Here is a 21,329-nt window from a genome sequence, read left to right on the forward strand (position 1 = left end):
TGTACCTACCCGCGTGCAAACTTACCAAGCCCGTAAAGCATGAGCCGATACTAACATGTACTTCCTCCGATCGGAAATATAGGCGAGGCATCTGTGTAAATTGTGTCCGAAAATAGAAGCGGTTTGCTTACAAATTTAAGTAATTTAATAGTACTGTCGTATTTCGCCTAAGTACGCCCTTACAAATGCTGTTGTTGTTGTCGGCAGCTGCAAACCAGACCCTATGAACATCTAAGCACTCTACGCGACACCTTTTAATAGAGAATCGCACGTGTCATATCTCTACAAGGTTTTATAGCATTTCGTGTAAAATTGACATCCCGACGAAAAATATTCAAATTTCACATCTTCACCACGAACTTTGCATAACGATAACTTCGCGACCTGGTGGTTGATTTGCTTCAAACTTCAACAAAAAATCACCGTAATTCAAACGGCAGTTCAGACCAATCAGCTGCTCGCTTAAAGGTTTTCTGTTTTTGAAGTTAATTTCGCCCGCCCATCCTGCTTATACTTTCGGACGGAGTAAGTAGTATTTTGCAACATGTAATGAGTAGTGCAAAAGGCGATGCTGTCTAATTTTTTTAAATAATTTTGAGATTGATTATTTTCGTGGTCAAGTGGGGCAAACGCCTCTTTTATTCATAGATGGTATATCTATAAGTATTACCCGTGTTACCCATCAAAGGAGGCAAAATGCCCCACCTGATTTTTTTGTGTGTGGACGAGACAGGAACAGCATAGATTTGCTTAAGATTTGAAGTAGTTTATGAAAAGAGGCGAAAACGCCGCCTTTGATGTGCTAATGGCTTTAAGTTTCTATACTATAGTATGATTAGATCAAAGTCACGAATAAATTTATCTATAAAAAAATTAAAATGGCATCAATAACAGTAAATATATTACTATTTTTATGTCTTTCAAAATTCTTATATCCGAATTCGCCATGGACCCGGAAGAAGAGCTGCCGCTACATCTCGAAAACCGCGAGTTTAAATTGCGAGACGAAGCGGATGGCGATAACTATGACTGAAAATGCGTGCGTTTACGGCTATACAACTGGAAACATGCCGTCTCGCGCGATGAAACGCCACCGGTAACTAGTATCCGAGGGCCCGAGTGGGTAGAGATGTGGAGCACCTGTGCGTCGCTGAAAAGCATTGTATTACCAGTGCCGTGGCCGCATTGCGCTGATATTCTACAGCGCGGGTCGATCCAGCAACTTTACGCAAACTGGAGTCGCCGACAAAGTTGCACAGCAAACGACGATTTGGAATTGGTAGCAGCATAGCATCGATGTGCGTCTCTTGCAACTTGACGAAGCCGTTCCGCCGCCCTGTTTATTAGTTGGTCAAGAAGAAGTGACGAGCGTGTGAAGCTTTTCACTTTGATAATGACTATGGCAAGCCAAGGTAACAATGGTGGACGATCTAGAACTCAGACTAAGGTTTATGGTCGAGCAGTTGAGTTGCAGCTGAAAACGAATCCGCACCATCACTGGGACGATTCGTTGTTGGGTACAACTCGAGGTACCAACAGGAGAGGGAGCACGTAGGCGCAGAGCAGAGCGTCAAGGTATGCCGTTTCGTTCAAGTAGCAGCCAGTTTGTCTTTGCTCTAACTAAATCACTTTCCAGCTTAGATTCGACTGATCAAGTTTTCACTACCAACCTGCCCTCCCTTGCTGGTCGTCGCGAATGCACGACGTCGACTTCCTCTGCAAAAGGCCACTTCTATTAGGTTATGATGTCTACGGCTACGATCTCAACGTTTACGACGAAGCTTAAGCAGTTCAGCGGAACTGGCTTCCCAGCATGGGGTGCGCAAGTCAAGCTCGTACCGGAGACCAAAGATAGGTGGGTCGCTGTGAGCGAGGCCACATCGACTGAAGCTGAACTGAAGACTGAAATGGATGCTGCAGCATCGGCTGTTGCTACTCCGGGAACATTAACGTCGCCGATCTCGCCGGCGACACCTCTCAATGACCGATTGATGGAGCAAAAGACGGCGGCTTCCATCATTTTGGCGGCATTGAGCGAGAAACTCGCTGCGGAGGTGTACCTGTTGGAATTCCCACTGGTAATGTTCCGACACCTGCGGCTGACCTACAACGTAAAGTGTAGTGCAAGTATCGGAGCGGCTAAGCGAGAGTACATGGGGCTCTTCCTCGACGGAGATGACTCCATGATTGTGCATATCAAGACGACAAGACATGTCCTTGATGAGCTGCAAGAGCAGCACGTGACTGTCTCTGATAAAGAGAAGAGACAAAAATGCATGCAGAGCCTGGGCCCTACTTGGAATGGCTTCGTTGGGGTTTTCAAGGCGTCCGTGACGCTCGAGGCAACGCTGCAACGATGTCATGCTGAGGTGATTCGTCGCGAACAGCAGAGCGGTCGACAGTCGACCAGTGGCTCTTCGAGTGGCGGTAAGGCGACCGCTGCGTTCATCGCTGAATTCAAGCCAGGGAATAAAAAACCTAAGTCAAAGAAGAAGCGTGATGTGTCGAAGGTCAAATGCTTCAATTGCAGCCAGTTTGGTCATTATGCACGGAATTGCACAAATGACCAAGATCCGTCAGCCACGAGAAAGGAAGCTGCGAGCATGGCGTTTTCAGTGGAGGGCGCAATGGCCAATAGCAGCCGAGAATGGATTGTCGACAGCAGTGCGACAAGCCATATGACCGGTCACATCGAAAATCTGGTCGACGTGCACATGCTAGATGAGCCACGCCCATTGGCCGTTGCTTCAGGTGAGACCATGTTCGCTACTGATGTTGGGAACGCGCCACTACTCCGTGATGGTCACGAAGCTTGCGCGCTGTACGATGTTCTCTATGTGAAAGGCCTCGCACGTAACCTCGTCTCGGTCGCGGCCGCATCCCGCAATGACATGGCGTTTTTGTTCAAGGGTGTCTCTTGTGTGATTCGCTCTGAGAATGGGATGACGTTGGAGGCGTCGCAGGAACCCCATCACATGTACGTGGTGTCGATGATTAGCGAGTCTGTCGGTGAAGCTGCTATGATGGCGACGGAAGCACTACACGTGAAAAACGTGGCACCGTCGTCTTGGTCGTCTAAACACACAAAGCGTACAGCAAGTTCTCGCAGATCCGGAGCTTCCCTGGAGAGGAGCGATGGAACAGGCTTGTCCGACTTGTGTGAGTGGCAAACTAACTCGAAGACCATTTCCTGCGAAGAAACCTCGTGAGCTGCAGAAAAATCAGCTTCTACTTACAATCGACTACGTTGGGCCAATGCAGGTGACCGCACGTGATGGCTATACCGGGCTAGTGAATATTGTAATTGAACCGTTTCACCTTGAGATGGTGTACCCCCTGCATGACAAGAGCTCGCGTACTCAACTAGATGCAATCGAGGATTGCGTGACGAAGCTCAAGGCGTACGTGCCAGACTATCGTGTAGCCTTTCTAAAATCTGATAGCGCTGCTGAGTACTTTGGAGGCGAGATCGTAGCTTACTGCAAGAAGAACAGCGTCGTACAGGGGTTCAGCACTCCGTACCGTCCTCAACAAAATTAGAATGTAGAGAGAGGAAATCGCGTTGTTGTGGAGATGGCTCGGTCCATGATGCTGGGAGCTCACTTGCCCATGACCTACTGGGCCGACGCTGTTTTTTGAGCTGCGTATGCCCGGACCGCTGCCCAACCAAAGTACTCAATGGCAAGACGCCTATGGAGGCCTTTCTCGGAATGCCACCGTTATAACCAACATTCGTATCTTTGGTTGCAAGGTGCAAGCGCTGGTTCCCAAAGAGCATCGGAGAAAGCTGGACGCCAAGACTCGAAGCGGGATATTAGCTGGCTACGTGGCAGGAGGAGCATACCTAGTGCATGTTCCTGAAAATGGCGCTGGTGACACAATCACATCCCGCACAGTGGTGTTTTATGAGGACCAGCTCCTGCCCCCGCCCGACAACGATGAGATCCAATTCAGTACGCAATTAGAAAGGACGGTGCAAGAGCTGGTGGAGCGCACTGAGCAGTTGCGCCTGGATAACATCAATGAAGAAAAGGAGGACGTCGTTATGGGACCGAGGGGTTCGCGAGAAGAACTGGCAGTGTCAGCCATGCGTCAGGAACCGATGGAAGCAGCGAGACTACAAGCAAGACTGAGAGGTGATCCACGTCAAGAGAAGGCCCTTTCTCCTCTTCGTCGATCAAGCCAAATTCCGAGGCCCGGCCAACGACGCCTAGACTTCGAGGAATCTCATATGACTCTAGAAGAGGTGTGTCAAATGATCGAGGAGCGTATGGCATCCGCGCAGATCGGTGTCATTATGTGCGGGACGCATTTATCCACCGTGAGTTAACCCCTAGTGATATCAAAAATTGGGCACTCGGAGTGGAGCCGATCAACCTCAAGTAGGTACGACAAGCCGAGAATCGAAACGAGTGGGAGGCGGAAATGCGCGACGAGATTCAGAGCCTCCTGAACAACGACACATTTGAGGAAGTCCTGCTGCCACGCGCGCTCGGCGATAAAGTCAAAATCGGTCTTCAAGAAGAAGAGCGCAGATGGGACGCTAGACAAATACAAAGCTCGACTTGTTGCTAAAGGATTTAGCCAACGCTATGGAGAAGACTACACGGAAACGTTCGGTCCTTGTGGTTGCTGTTCAACGGCGAATGAATCGTCTCCAACTCGACATCAAGACTGTTTTTCTGAACTCTGAGCTGGAGGAGCACATCTATCTCGAACCTGCTGAGGGCTTTGAATCTCCCGATGGTTATGTGTGGCGACTTTTCCAAGCACTGTTTGGACTGAACAGGCTTCAAAAGCATGATACGACAACCTCTCTGGAGTTTTATTGAGGCTTGGGTTTCGACAAGGAGTGGCCGACACGTGCCTGTTCGTGAAGGGCAGTGGCGAGAACTTGGTGGTCGTGCTTGTATAGGTTGACGACATTCTGGCCTTTGTAGTGCGAGATGAGGACATATTCAACTTTCGGACGGCTGTGTAACAAGCGTACAGTGTCAATCATTACGAAGATAGCAATTACTTCCTGGGGCAGGATCTACAGTGGTCAACAGGAGGCGACGAAGTACGCCTCAGCCAGAAGAAATACGCATCGACGAATCTGGGGCAATTTGATATGCAACGTACACGGACTGCACGCACACCAATGGAGGGTCATTATCGCGATCGGTTGTTCAAGCAACATGAGGCGACAGCATTCCGTCCACGACCTACAATTGGGGCGCTGTTGTATATGTCAGCTATCAGCAGGATCGATATTACGACTGTTGTGCGCTCAAGAAATCGAGCGTCCAACAGACAGCGCGTGGCATTGATCGTGTATTTCGCTACCTTAATGGTACACGCGACTTCGGACTGACGTTCAGAGGTGGTGTTGAGAAAGGCCTGGTGATTTACTGTGATGCTGCGCTCTCGGTGGAAAGAGATTGCAAGTCCGCGACGGGCTATGCTATATATTACGATGGTTGCCATGTTGAGTGGGGTCTAAGAAACAATCCATGGTGACGCTCTCATCTACGGAGGCGGAGTACATCGCCATGTGCGCAGGTGCTCAAGAGTGTATCGGGCTCAGCATAGTTCTGAAGGACCTGGGCCTAGAAGTCGAGCAAATCCTGTTGATGGGAAGACATCCACATCTGGCCGAGAGTAAAGCCGTGGCACAGCGTTCGCGTCACATCAACATCAAGTACTTTGGCTACGCGGGAAGGTGGTCCAAAATGCCGTTCGTGCTCAGTATTGCCCAACTAGCGAAATGGTCACTGATCACTTTACGAAGCCACTTGGGGCAGTGAAGCTTTCGTGACGAGCTAGGTGTTCGTCGAGCGGGGGTATTAGCTGGCCAAGAAGAAGCGACGAATGTGCGTGAAGCTTCTCACTGTGGTAGCGACAAAGGTAACCCAAGGTAACACTGGTGGACGACCTAGAGCTCAAACTTGAGTTTGTGGTCGAGCAGTTGAGTTGCAGCTGAAAACGAATCCGCACCATCACTGGGACGATTCGTTGTTGGGTACAACTCGAGGTACCAACAGGAGAGGGAGCACGTAGGCGCAGAGCAGATCGTCAAGGTATGCCGTTTCGTTCAAGTAGCAGCCAGTTTGTCTTTGCTCTCTAACTAAATCACTTTCCAGCTTAGATTCGACTGATCAAGTCTTCACTACCAACCTGCCCTCCCTTGCTGTCGTCGCGAATGCACGACGTCGACTTCCTCTGCAAGAGGCCACTTCTTATACTGTTCAAGGAATCGGATACTAATCACCTGTGGTGTTTCATCGCGCGAGACGGCATGTTTCCAGTTGTATAGCCGTAAACGCCACGCATTTTCAGCCGTAGTTATCGCCATCGGCTTCGTCTCGCGATTTAAACTCGCGGTTCTCGAGATGTGGCGGCAGCTCTTCTTCGGGGTCTATGGCGAGTTCAAAAATGAAAAGCTTTATTTTTATAGTAATAGTACTATTTTCGATACTAAATTTTAATAGTAACTCATTTTCTCAAAAGCTAACATAATATTTCAATATTAACTTAGAGATTTGAGAAATATTAGATACTAGATGATATTTTATGATTTTCACTTTAGTACGTTTATTGCCACCTTACCCTCTGTGAACCGCCAAAGAACTCTTTTGGTCAGTTTCTAGAACAGCAGTAGGTTTTAAGACTGACGAGTATTTGCTCTAGTATATCACTGTGACACAGACAAAGGCGGTCGAGACGGAAAACTGCAAACGGTTTCAGCTGTTTCATGTCGATAGAGCAAAATCGAGGTATTTGTTCTTGTTCTCTACCGATAGCCTCGTCCACATCGTGCGTCTAATAAACCTACAGCCTGTAACGCTAGATTAATGCGCTTAGCAGTGCCAACACACGACGCCAACCTTGCCGTCACTCTCACAATTGTCCCGGCCTCACGGTTGATTAGTATTACTTCAGCTAGTCGAACGCTAACGACATCTGGTTGGTGAATAAAAACAGATTACAAAATCTTTGAAAAATATAATATCGTATTAACTAAAATTAAGTTGATATTTAATAATATCATTTTGTCTCAGAAGAAAATATTTGGTGATATTTTTTAAATGAACTGGTCTACAGGTAATATTTTTACAATATTTTTATAGCGGCAGAAAATGATGGGGCTAGCTAATCCAAAATAAATTATTATCTTTGGATAATCGGCGATAACTTCACCAAAATAGCCTTAAACTGCGTGCATAGGGCGGGAATAGAAAGCTGAGGTTTCGTAGCTCCTTCTTCCATAAATTAGGACTCTTCATCTCTTTCATTTCAGGAAGTGCAATGCCGCGCAGACACCAGTTCAGTCCGGACGAGAAAACCCTAGTTTGCAAAGTATATGATTATTTCGTCGCCGAGGCAGAAGTGGAGGGCGGGACTCGTGCCATCGAGCTAAAGAGGCGACGAACTTTAGGAAAAACACAGTTTTTCGGGTGCTCCGGGCAAGGAACGCCAATTTTGCCGAGGTGCGCTTGTCATTTAAGCCCATATAGGGTAAAAACCGCTCTGTTGTGATACCATATGGTAATCTTATAATTTAACTTTTTCCTAGTAGAATGTACCATCCACACGAGGTCGCAAGAAGCTCTACGACGAAAGTGATCTTAACATAATTGCTCGTCAGTATGTCACGTTGCAGAACAAGGCAGCCAAACCTGTGACAGCTCAACTTATCTGCGACCACGTCGAATCTGTCCTTGGCAAGTGCTACAATGTGCGCACAATGCGAGTGTGGCTTAATGGCATGATTTTCAAGCATTTGCGCGACCAGAGCCGCCATTATCTTGTCGAAAGTACTGGTAATATTGCTTTCCGAGCAGCATATCTGCAGAAACGGTTAGGAAATCGAGATGCGCTACAACATCCAATTCAACCGGAGGTCTTTTTAGACGAAAGCTATTGCAACGCCAACCATGTCACTTGCAAGACATGGCTAACCGAAGAATAAATACGACTTTCAAAAAGTGGACGGACGCAAGGTAATTAAAACAGGTTCCATATTTTGTTTTTGTAAATTGTTTTATTATCGTTTTTTCATTAACATCTTAAAATATGTATTGTTGGAGCCGGAATTATCGCTCGTCGTGGCAACATTATTCAGGGCGAGTTTGTTCCAAACTCGTTAGCTTATTGGAGTTCAAGCAAAAAGGCGGGCACCGGAGGCGACGACGATGGAACCTTCGACGCCGCACATTTTGAAAAGTGGTTTACGAAACTGTATGTGACCTTGTAGCAGTACGGTAACTGCATCATCCACATGGATGGTGCTAGCTATCATAAACGACAAGAGGATCTTACCCTACTCGACGAACCGCCAAAGCTGACATTCAAACATGGTCGTTCAGACGCAGTAAGTTTTTTTCTATTTTAATCATTAGTTTTTTCAGTTTAAACTTTTTTTTGGAAAAGTAGAAGTTGATTTCGAGCCGAGCTGGTTCATACCTCAGCTGCTGGAGCTTGTGAGAGCTCACAAGACAAAACCGTCCTACGTAGCCGCTCGAATCGCCCGAGAACACAATCATACATTGCTGTACACGCCCCCGTATCACCCCGAGCTGCAACCTATCGAGCTGATATGGATGAATATCATTAAATCTCCGACCATACTTGTTTTTACTATTAATAATATTATCCAATAGAAGTAGAGATACGAGTTAAAATGTCGTTTAGACGAATCAAATCATGTATCAGTCCGATTTTAGGCCAATTATTGACGGCGAGAGTACGTGATGGCAAGAGAACCACGCCTCCGACGTATCAAGTCGGAGGGACCACCAAAGATATTAATATCCCCCTACTAATTGCAAGTCATTTGCATATTTCGTGAACAACCTGCAGGCTCCGACACTTCCGACCGCCAAGAATGAGTTTAAAAGACCTCGCACCTACCAACACGAAGTGAGCTCGCGAGTCTGCAGCACGGTCGTTCAAGAAATTTGTAGAGGATGAAGGCGTCACGTGGGATTATCTGGAAGCGAGCATGCAGCGCGAGAATGCAGCGCTAATTCTAGCAAAGGTGGTCGACAAGTTTGGCATGCATCTAGCCTTTAAGGAAGGGCGCAAAGGTCAGCTCTTGGCACGCCATTCAGTGATGCAGTACTATCGTCAGGCCAAGAATTGGCTTTTGGAGAAGTTCCCCCAGCATCGAGCAGCTCTTGAGAAGACTCTACTTATGAAAGGTTAAGTTTGGAGCGCTATTGCATGAAGAGAGAATCAGGGGTTTTCGTCAACAAAGCGCCGGCGTGTACCAAGCAAGCGTTGAAGAAGATGCTCGTTTATCTGTATTCGACAGCGGTTACCTCTGCGGACTACCAGGATGCTGATCTGCTCTGCCTACTCTGGTATCTGTTCGGACGAGCGTCAGATCTCACTCTTCCTCACAAGACAAACCTATCTGTTGGCTCGGGGGACATTTTCTTTGTCCGATTCATTCGTGTCAAGACGTCTGAAGAACAGGGTCTTTCGCTGTGTCCGGACGACGACTTTGCCACGTGTCCGCTTCTTGCTATTGCATTGGCACTTATTACACAGGCTTCTCCCAGTGTATCACTCTTGAACCAGCTTCCAGAACAACAAGCGCGCGCGCATACATCGTTGACACCGTCGGCCCCGCTGATTGACCTGATCGATCACCCCGAAGACGTCGCGGGAGCTGAATCCATGCAAAACACTGACAGTGAGACCAAAGCGACCGAAGCAGCATCTGGAATCCACAGCTACGTCAATCGCGTTTTGGAGAGAGTAGCTAAGAAGGCAGGTGTCACTGAGCGCTTGACGTCGCATTCCTTCAGACGTGGGGGCGCTCAGCATGCCAACGGTGCTGGAATGTGTGTGCAGTGGATCTTCGACAGAGGAGCGTGGAATATGACGGCGACAAACAAAGCCTTTGCTTACGTCTTCAACACCCCGTCAGAAGACCACAAAGTCGCTCGAGTATTGAGTAGTCATGACCCTGAGACGCCAGTTCATCTGCTTTCGCTGGACATCTTCGATTCCGACACACAGCTGAAGATTCAATCTGTCGCCTCAGCACTCTTTGTCGCCTCGTGTGGTCTGGAGACGTCACAACACAATGTCAATGACCGTGTACGCGACATACTGATGGCGTACCTGTTGAAACACTATCCTCAGCTTGAGACACAAGCGTCGGATAGCCCGGTGATCCAGCGCATCGAAGCTTGTACCAGAGCCAAAGGGTTCTCATGCAATGACTTGCTCTCGTGGTCATCGTACCTGGCTCGAGATCCACGATTATCTGACTTAAAGCAAAGTGCTGCTGTTCAAGAAACGTCAACCGATTTCACCAAACACCCCATGTATCTTCACCAAGCATCATTGATTGAGCAGTTAATTCAAGTAAATCAGAAGCTCGACATGCGTCTGTCGGTAATGGAGGCTAAGGTTTACAACAAGCAAGAAAAGAAAAGAACGTCAATCGAGATTAGTCAAGATGCGGATACAAACACACCACCAGTCAAGCGACGCCGTACCTCTGGTGCTGTCAGACTGAAAGATGCGTGGTTTACTTGGTACGCACAAGAACCTCGTCTGTGGTGCTCGACGGACGCTTCAAGCAAGCATATGCGCTCAACCAACAAGCAGATTGTCGCCTTCATGAAACTATTTCTTCCGGACGGCTTTGTACTGAATGAGAAGTTACCACAATACAGAGACGAGGTTATGAGAAAAGGAACCAGAGCAGAGGAAGCGCTGTTAACATACCTTCGCGAGCGGGGCATCACAGCTCGCGGGGCCCAAAACGTGCTGAAGACAATGCGCAAACTCCACAAGCGCGGCCACCTCAACGATCACATAAACCGCTATAGGCGCCTTCAAGCTGGAGGCTGCATACAAGACCCTGCTCCACCTCACACAACAAACATATTAGATGTGGTTTCGACCACGTAATTACGTACAACTGAATTTACGCGTCACTCCGCCCATTGATTGCATGTGTCGGCTTAATCCTTTAATCCTGTCGCTCACTTTCCTTTCTTCCTCCACCCGTATCATGCCATCCATCAAGCCTGTTAAGAACGCTATCAGCTCGACCAGAGAGTTCAAGAAGCTGTGTGTTTCTGCATCCAAGCTTAACAAGATTCGTATTAGTGATGAAGCCATCCGTCATCTACGCCTTACCATGAATACGACCATCGCCTCGCCGGCGCTACTTCCTGAAGCCATCGACGTTGTGGTGTAGGGATTTCCAGGTTCGACCATACGCCGACCTACTTTAGGTCAAGAATCGGCTCGGTCTGATAACCCAGATCTTAGGAGCCAAGGATCACGGTAAGTACTCGGCGATCTGTCCGGATATGCTATCCGGACAGCCGCTGAGCTCAACGGTCGCCGGAACTCAGCTGAAGGGTCGGTAGAGATCCGAAACGACTACATTTCATTAGATATTTGTATGAGAAGCATAGGATTAAATAGGGGGAGCCGAAAGGGCTCCCAGAAGATAACAGAGCAGAATTTTCCTAGTCCAAGACACGTGTACACTTTTCCGGTAAGTCCCTGCATAGGGCTGGATTATGCCTGCCGTCAATACTCGAGAGGCATAGCTTGTAGGGTATTGACTGGTAGCGCCAAGAGATTAGGTCGGTCCGGGTAGAACAAAGTCTCGCTACGCGCGAAAGAAAGTCCCGCATACTCAGCGGGCCGGTACGTCGGATAGCCCGGGTGCCGTAACACTTCTAGCTGAGCTGCCTCTGCGCTCGGTGACCTGTAAAAGCGCTCGCGCGCCGTCGTCCATCCTTTGGTGGAGGGCACAGGGTTGTGAACGAGCTCAGCCGAACCAAACTCGGCGGAGCCTCGGAAGTGATCTGACTTGGTTAGTCGGAACCGGGTGGAAGCGAGCCACTCGTCTGTCCCGGAAGGGCCGGACCGCGAGGGGACCACCCTCTGCGCAGGCCATACAAACCGCCGACCTAACTCGGCGATTCGTTGTGGTTTGTGTAAGGAATCCACATCTGACGATATTTGTGTGTTCTACTACACCACAACTGGTGCCGCGACCCGGGAACAGGAGTGTGTGCTTGTTTTTATAGGTGCCAGCTAACCAAGTTAAGAGGAAGAGAAGAGAAAGAGAAGAGTGAAGATGGTCAAGGGATCAGCAACTCCGAGCGACGGAAGCCCAGCGACGGCTGGAGGATCGCCTCTCGCGGGGTCGGACCCGGCGGATCAACGACTCATCGCCATGACGATGGAGGTGGGACGAGCCGTCCAGTTCGACGAGGATGGCCAAGACCAGGAGAGCGAGAACGGAGATGCAAGTGAATGAGAGTATGAAGAGAAGGCCGAGACCGCTGAGCTTGGAGAAACAAAGACTACCGCCGAGCTACTTGGCGAGGTGGAAGAGTTGACGCTGCAGGTGGGACGCATGGGAGCCCCACGTCCTGTCGAGCGCAACTTATCCGCCGAGCTCGACGAAGGTGCGTAGAAGCAGGAAGATGAAGAAGAACATGGCGTTGCTCAAGGGGACCGTCCGCCCCTTATTCCGAAAGCGACGAGGAACGCCGATACGCCGAGCGCCAATAAAGTGTTGGCTCGACTCGGCGAGGAGATGAGAACGAGATCGGAATGGATGATGATGTTCGCGCCTGTAGCGATGGCGCAGGCGAAGTGGCCGATGTTAGGTCCCGAGTTAACTCAGCCGGTGCGTGCAGCCAACATCAACCAGTTGGTGGAAGAAACTGTGTTGCTGTTGAAGGCGATGGGCTATCGGTGCAACAGCCGACCAAACAGCCTCATCCTGTCCGACTGGAGTCTGAACCGTGGCGGAGCCGAACTCTGGCAATGGAAGAAGAAGCTGAGAGTGGCGTTTGGATTGGAGAAAGCCCCTGGTGGAACGAAGAAGGTGTACAGCCGAGTAGCCGAGTTCAAACCACTCGGCGAGGACCCGAGCAAGATTCCTTTGCCGAAAACGCCGGAGACGAAGAGACGTGAAGTGTTCCGCGCTACGCAAGGAACTCCGTACTTCGAAGACTCTCACATGCTGACTCCACTGAAGCTAAACCCGACTCAGCGAGCGCCGAGTCGTGGGCAGCGAAATGTAGGTCGTTACCGTGAATTGTATGACGCTGCAGATGAGGCTGAGGCTTACGAGGAGGATGAAGAAGACGACGACGCCTTCAACGTGAGAGGTAACCGTGAAGAAACCGTGAAGGACTACATCCGAAACTTGAGCTTTGACGCGACTGAAGAGGACTCGACGCAGTACCTCGAAGTCCGAACCCACGCCTCGCTCGACAAAATCGCCGAGTTCGAAGGAAGGCGCTACCGCTCTGACGCGTCGCTCCAGTGGCTCAAGCGTTTCATCTACGAGATGAAGAACACCAGGATGCCCCAAAGTGCATGGTGCGAGCCTTTCTCGCTATGCTTGGGACGCCCGGCGAAGAGTTGGTACAGGCAGCTGCCGAAGAAGACTCAGCGACGTTGGAAACTACTCAGCGAGGCGTTCCTGGATTATTATTGCTCACAGTTCGACCAATCCGCCCGCACTCGTTACTACTCGGCGAGACGTAAAGTCAACGAACCGATCTGCGACTTCCTGATCCGACTCAACGGGTATGCTCGGACGGCCAAGATCCAGTACGAGAAGGGTGGCGCCGACGCAGCTGACCATGTCGAACACTTCTTGCTGCATTGTGGTGATGACGATGTGATGGATTTGATGTACCCCTTGCAGTTGGAAGACATCAGTAAGGTGGAACAGATAATCAATCGTCGGATCCTCGGCGAGAAGCGCAAGAAGCAACGCGACCGACTCGTGATCGCACGAGGCCGAGATGACAAGCGGAAGGATCAGAGCCGCCGAGATGAGAAGCGAAGTCGCAAGGAAGAAAACCGCGACCGCCGAGTCACTGTCGTTGACGCTGACTCCGACGGAGAGGAACTCATCGATCAGAACCCGCCGAGTCCGTACAACTCCGAAGACGAATGGGATGATGAGGACCAGTCCGGAGGATACGACTCAGCGGAAGACGAAGACTACATTGACGCCGGCGTTTCCAATGATAAAGGAAATACACCGGACCGCCGAGAGAACTCGGCGGGAGACCAGAATGGCTCGAACCGAAGCTGGGGAAACTCAGCGAACCGACCTCCGCGACCGTACAACCAACGAGAACAGTCGAACCGTGGAGATGTGATCACGCCGACGAACACCCAACGTAAGGACCTTGTGCAGACTTGTGTGAAGTAATGGGGCACGTCGGCTCACTACTAAGTCGATCGACGCTGCAAAATTCTGCAGACAAGTCCATGAAGGCGGCCGGTGCTGAGCTGCTTTCGTCAATATGAGAAGCTGGCTGGCGTTCGTGACAGATACTCTGTCGACAAGGGTTCGACAAGTGCCAGAGAGACCTGCAAAACCTGCTACGCGCCTGAGTAGATTTAGAACTCGGCGGCCCGCCAACTACTGACTGGGTTGGAATATCGCCGGGCTGCCACGAGTCAGCATGATTACCTGTCAGCTTGAGGCGAACTTCTTGTTTGCCTTCGTAGGCGAAGCAGGACGGCCCGAGGGAAGAAGCGGGGATGGCAATTGGATGTGTGAAATCGACGGAATTGAACGTGAGCTCGGTGAGTTAGATGATAACAACCGAGCGATTGCAAGTGTAACTCGGCAGTCAGACCAAGCTGTGCATCGTACCAGGATAATGAAGCTGCTTCCGGGAGAACGGCTGGGATGGTGGTCAGCACAGACGTTTGATCGTCGAGTTAGAATGAGAGCCCTCGTATTGGGTGCAGTGAACGACCGAAGGACCAAGATATTATTGGATACCGGAGCAAATGTCTCGGCGATAAGTGAGTACTTCGCGAGGAAACTGCGTCTCAAGAGAGTGGCCAGCAGAGATAAGCGAATTGACATACAAGGAATAAGTAAAGACAGGATGGTGACAACGTCAAGAGCAGTGGTGAAGGTGACACTCGGCTGGGAAGTGGCATACGAGTTTGAAGTATGGATAATGCCTCATCATGCCGGAGTCGATTTGATTCTCGGCACCGACTTCATGATCCCAGCTGGAATCCGTCTGGATCTGTACAACTCGGCGGTAAAGCTACCCGATGAGATGGTGATCCCACTCATCCGATCAAGTAATGCACCGACCAAGACCGAGTTCGGACCAAATGTCCCATGCGGGCCACCAGACGGGTTGACGATCGAAAGTCGAATGACCGCTGAGTTCAAATTGCCCAGGCGACAACCCAGTGAGTCGACGCATGACGTGTGGGTGCGACGGACGAAGGGTTGGATTCCGACGGTTGTTTTTAATCGCCGAGGAAGACCAACCCATGTCCTGATTACGAACGTACGACAGACGTCAGTCTGGTGCCCACCTCACTTTTATGTGATAAAATGGCAGCCACATGGAGTACTGGCCAATGAGGGATATGTCCGCGTGAACTCGGCGAAGTACCGTGACTGGCAGATATTGGCCTTTGAGTCGGCGATGGATAAAGATTTGCTGCAGAAAGAACAACGACTGTACGACGACTGGTTGTCACACCAGCCGCCAGCTGTGGAAAGACGAAAATACCCAACTCCGACGGCGGTGGAAAGACGACCTCCTCCAGTGGAAAGTGGACCAGAATTAACATGCGCCGAACGCTGGAGAAGGATCGAAGCCGACACTGAAGCCGGCGACTACGAGAAGCGTCGCGGTAACGCAGACGTCATATCGACTTCAGGGGGGACAAGGGGTGACCCGGCTATAAACTCAGCGTTCAAGCTGGAAGACGTCCGAGCGGACCGTACGTCGGTGCTACACGATGGCCAAGATGTTTCCTATCAGCTGTCCAAGTTTGAAGACGATGGCGCCATTTCTGACGTCAACACGAACTCAGCGATTGAAGGAACAAGTGAAGTAAGGGCCACGGAAGACGTGTCGGCGACTGAAGACTCAGCTATAACGGAAGGAGACCTTGAAGAACGCTCGGAACACGCCCTATGAGACGCTCAACCCGTTGCTGACAACCGAGCCAAGTTTGGAATAATTAGACCAAGTTCTGCAGCCGCGGTAAACTCAGCGATGGGTACACCGGAAGCCTGCATTACCCAGTCGGCGGCGGTGGACTCGGCGTCAGGAGATCTAAACACTGAGAGCGCCTCGGACGTGGGCACAGCATGCGGTGATGATGCCAGCTATACCGAAGACGCGTTTGCATGCACAGAAGTTAGTTCTGCCGTCACAACCAACTCAGCGGTTGATCACTCCGACGCGACCAAGGACTATGATAATCGGGAGGTATTACTGCCTGAAGGAATAAAGCCGAACGACGACCCAGCTACGACGGACTCAGCGTTGGAAACTATGGAAACTACGACCTGTCCGAAAGTGGTTAGACAATATGACGATGATACCATCTACCTCGGAGCCACGTTTGAGAACGCAGGAGTCAGATCGACCATCGCAGTGAACTCAGCGAATACGGACCCTGACACAGCCGACAACTATGAATTACCAGAGGTATTACTGGTGGAAGGTACTATAGCTGAGATCGGAGTGACGAACTCAGCGGCGACGGTGTTCGACCCCGGCGGAATTGACTACGATTTAGGACACGATGAAGGTGACGAGTGCAACTCGACGAGAGACGCAACGGAAACTCTAAGACAACACTACTTGGCTATCGCTACGACCGAAGACGAGCAAGAGGATGATGTTGACGATAGTACGACCAACGCCTTTGAGCGTAGTGGAACAGATTTGGAATTGACGGACTACGCTCACGAGCTGGCCTTCCTTCCCGATCTTACTGAAGTTGAACCTACCGAACTCGACTATGGCGCTGCAAACGTCAAGTCGAGTAGTCATACGCCAGCACAGTCGGCTAAATTGGTGGCAGAGCTATGAAAGCACGAAGGGATAATGATTTCAAGTGGTAATGCCCTGCCGCCTCCAGCGTACGGAGCATTGTGCGACATCGACGTTCAAGGACACGCACCCATTAAGCAGAGAGCTCGGCGGATACCTCTCCGCCACTTGAGCAAACTTTACGAGTTGTTGAAGGGGCTGCTTCGAGCTGGGTTGATATCATTCTCGAGCAGCCCTTGGGCCTCGCCAGTGGTGATAGTGCTCAAGAAAAATGGTAGGGATATTCGACTATGCATTGACTATAAACTGGTTAATGCGGTTACGACACCGATGGAATACGCTATGCCACTGGTTGATGACCTGCTTACCGAATTGGAAAGCTACTTGTGGTTTTGCTCGCTCGATGCTGCGAGTGGATTCTGGGCAGTCTTGATGACACGCCGAGCTCGGCAGATCTCAGCGTTCGTATGTGCACTTGGACACTTTGAATGGTTACGAATGCCATTTGGATTGAAGAATGCGCCTATGATTTACCAGCGACTAATCGACAACGCTCTATGGGGATACGTTCAACCAAAGGGAGGATGGCAACTGTTTGCCGAACGAATGGCTGTTGCTGAAGCCGAGTCGGGAACTCGGCGAGTTGAGCTCGACGGAGTCAGCGATTCAACGCAGAGTCAGCTGAAGAAGTTTGAAGCTGACCACCAATCACAAGCTGACTGCGATCCGGTCCAAGACCTGGTCAATGGACCGGACGGCGACATGTTTGCTGATGGAGAACCTGACCAGTCTTCCTTGATTCCGGTGTTCAAGCGGAGGTCGTTTGTCGATGATATCTGTTTTGGAGGGGAGACGTTCGACGCCTGCTTGGAGACACTCGACCGATTACTAGCCCGGTTCACAGAATGTCGAATTAGCATCAGCTTTACCAAGAGTATTTTTATCCAACCCAAGGTTGATTTCCTATCGCACGAGATTACGCCGAGTGGCATACGCGCTGATGCGAAGAAGATAGCCGCGATCGCCGAGCTCGCCTTCCCGAAATCGAAGAAGGGGATGCAAGCGTTCCTCGGTGCCCTCAACTATTACGGCCGATTCATCCAGAACTTGGCTGTTTACGGAGCAGTACTCTATCAGCTAAAGGATACGGACTTTGGCCCTGGGGGTGACCTGGCGTCAGCAAAAGCATCATTCGCCGAGCTCAAAAGACGGGTAGCAGAAGCTCCAATTCTGCGTCATTTCGACTCGGCGAAAGAAGTCCACATAATGTTGTACGCCAATGAGTGGGCGCTGAGCAGTACGTTGATGCAACCACACGACGACAAGCTGCACCCAGTTCGCTTCTGCGGACGCGTACTAAAGGAGAACGAACTCGGCTATCATCCCGCTGAGAAAGAAGTAGTCGCGCTGTTGCAATTGCTGAAAGTGTGCTACACTCTCTTGGCGGGAAAGACGCTTCACGTCTACACCCGTTTCTCCACGCTGGAGTGGGTGTTTAAGTCAAAGTCGCTGTACGGTCGCGCAGTCAGTTTTGCAGTTATGTTGTCGCCCTACGATTTGAAGGTGAAACGAGTACGTGAGCGAGATGTAGACTTCGCCCAGTTGCTCCAGGCGTCGATAACCCCGTTTATCGGACTCGACGATTCCTTGAAGCACCTGGCACCTCCCTCCAAGAACTCGGCGACAGTTCGAATGGACCCAGCGCTGCTCTATGCCCGAATACCAGCTGACTTTGCAGGATGCGTGCTGTCATTTGATGGCTCAGCGAAGACGGCTAAATACGGCGGGTATGGCAGTTGTTCGTGGATATTGTGGCGCCTTCCGAATTGGGACATTGAGATTGCTGCGAGTGCGTACCTGTCGTCCACCACAGTCAACATCGCCGAGTACACCGACATGAACAATGGAGTCTTGGCGGCGATTGACCGAGGGATAACCGATCTGATTATCGTGGGTGACTCCCGGCTTGCAATCCAGCAATCCATGGGGGTGATAGCATGCAAGAAGGAAACGTTGCAAGTGGAACTAGCTCGGCACAAGGATCTCACGAAACAACTCAACTCGGTCCGGTATCGACACATAGCGCGACACTATAACGCAGCGGCTGATTCTCTCGCTACAGAAGCACTGGAAGCTAAAGCTGGACGAGTAACGCTTGGGACGGATAGGAAAGCAGAGCTGAGAATGATTAACCGCGTAGCCGAAGAACTGTACGCCACAGACAACCCAGCGGAAACACCGATTGTCACGGCAGTCACTCGTAGCCGAGTACGCCGAGTTCACTTTGAGGACGAGCTGGATGAAGACTCGGCTAGAGCAAGAGGAGGAAGTCAGGATCATGAAGCCATGTCTACCAATCCTGGAGAATCCGCGTTTGAAAGCAGTGGAGATGAATTCGAACAAGTCAGCAGGGCGTCGACTCGGCGGATTAACCACACGACCCCGAATGTCGAAACAGGGTCGCAGATGGAGTCAGCCCAGACAGCTCAGAATGCCAACGACATTGATCCAGTGACGGTACAGACTGAGCGGAGACGACGAATCGCGAAGGCACAAGATGAAGAACTCAGGTGGGCCGATCTGAAGGCGTACCTGAGAGGTGAATTGGAGGACCTTACACACCGTCGAGCTCAGAATGCCGGCAAAGTCGCAGAAGTCTTTGTACTCAGCGAAGACGGCCTGTTATACCGCCGAGATGAAGCCCGCCGACTAGGTGAACTCGGCGAACCGAACCTCTCATTGAGATTGGTGATTCCGTCAACCATGGTCGACGAAATACTTCATAACTGCCACAACTCGATCGAAGGAAGGCATCAAGGCATCGTCAGAACGTATCACCGAGTCAAAGCCGACTACTACTGGACTGGTCTTTACGCCGACGTGGTGAAACATGTTAGGGCCTGCGAGGACTGCAATACTAGTAAGAGCAAGCCACAGTTGAGAGGTTATTCGCCGGGAAATGTGGTGTCAGACCATCCATTCCAAGTCGTGTCAATGGATTTCGTGATTCCCCTTCCTCGAACTCAGCGGGGCAATACTGCACTGCTGCTGTTCCAGGACCACTTCACGGGGTTCGTTATCGCTAAGGCTATGAATGACACTGGAGCACTCGAAGTGGCCAAGGTATTTGAGGAATGCGTCTTCAGGCAGTTCGGGGCTCCGTCTCTGATACGGCACGACCGAGATCCAAGGTTTATGAGTGAAGTGTTCCAAAAGTTCTCCGAGATGATGCAGTCGAGATCAAGAGCTACGCTGAGTTACCGACCACAAGCTAACGGTCAACAAGAGAGGTCAGTCAAGACAATGGTTCAGACTATACGGGTCTATGTAGAAGACCCACTTCAAGCCGACTGGGATGACATCGCCGAGAAGATGGTACACGCTATACACAACTCAAGAGATTCGACTCGGCGAGAAACCCCTTTCTATCTGGTGCATGGTTGGGACGCCAAGTCTATACTCAAGGCTATGACGAGTTCAATACGACGTGGACAGGGACGCCCAGTCAACTCGGCGGACGCAGTCGAGTGGCGCCGAGAAGCGAACAGACAACGAGAAGTGGCACTTCGATTAGCAGCTGAGTTCCAAGTGCGAGAGAAAGCACGACGAGCTCGAGAGCACAACGAAGCGTTGAGCAAGAAGGAGAAAAGATCCATTCCCAACACAGCAGATGACGAAGATGAAGTTGCAGAACCAGGCGATGAATCCACCAAATCCTTGTTCAAAGAAGGAGATCAAGTCTGATTGTTTATGGAACGAGTCAAGTCGGGCCTGACCAAGGAGTTAACCCACCGATGGCATGGACCATTCAGGGTGAAGAAGAAGGTGGAAGAACTCGCCTATGAATTGGAGTTACCCGACAAGAGTGGATATAGGTTCTACCCAGTGGTCCATGTATCACGTCTGAAGGCAGTCACCGAACTCGGCGGAATACCAAAGACGAGGCTAATCGCCGACCTCGAAGAGACTCAGCGATTTGACTTTGATGAAGAATTACTGCCTGAAGACAGCTGGGAACCAGACACAAGTACAAACCAGTATGAAGTCGAAGCAATTCTCGACGATGAGCTACCATTATCCACAAGTACGTCACGATCACAACGGAAGTTTAAAGTTAAGTGGGTCGGCTACGATGAGCCTACTTGGGAACCACTGTCGAATTTGTCATGTGGGGGTCTCCTGTTTGACTATCTACGACAGAAGAAGCGCGAAAACCGTCTGCAAATGGTGCAAGTTGCAGATGAGGATTAACAGCTATTGCACCAAAAGTTACATCAACTCAGCGGACGACACAGGCCGAGTTGAGACAGAATGCTACTGTGTCGAAACTACATATACTGAATAATTACGAAATGAAGTCCTGAACGATACCTACGGGACGCCCAGTCAAAGGAAGAAAACTAAAAGGTCGGCGATCCGGATTCCAAGTGAGTTGAACCCGACGGAGACAACTGGGAAGAGCTCAGCGGACTCGACGATTGGGGGCGTGGCGGCGTAGCAGAC

General features: G+C 50.4%; 1 protein-coding gene across 1 annotated transcript; it reads left to right on the forward strand.

The window, feature by feature from the left end:
- Positions 1–2,081: 2,081 nt before the first annotated feature.
- Positions 2,082–2,500, forward strand: PITG_06633 (uncharacterized protein; the record flags this gene model as incomplete). Its single annotated transcript, XM_002998668.1, has 2 exons — positions 2,082–2,409; positions 2,484–2,500. The coding sequence occupies 2 exons, from the start codon at positions 2,082–2,084 to the stop codon at positions 2,498–2,500; spliced, it is 345 nt and encodes a 114-aa protein (XP_002998714.1).
- Between the last annotated feature and the right edge of the window lie 18,829 nt (positions 2,501–21,329).

The sequence above is a fragment of the Phytophthora infestans genome, genomic scaffold (genome assembly GCF_000142945.1).
Source record: "Phytophthora infestans T30-4 supercont1.8 genomic scaffold, whole genome shotgun sequence".
Classification (NCBI taxonomy): domain Eukaryota; phylum Oomycota; class Peronosporomycetes; order Peronosporales; family Peronosporaceae; genus Phytophthora; species Phytophthora infestans.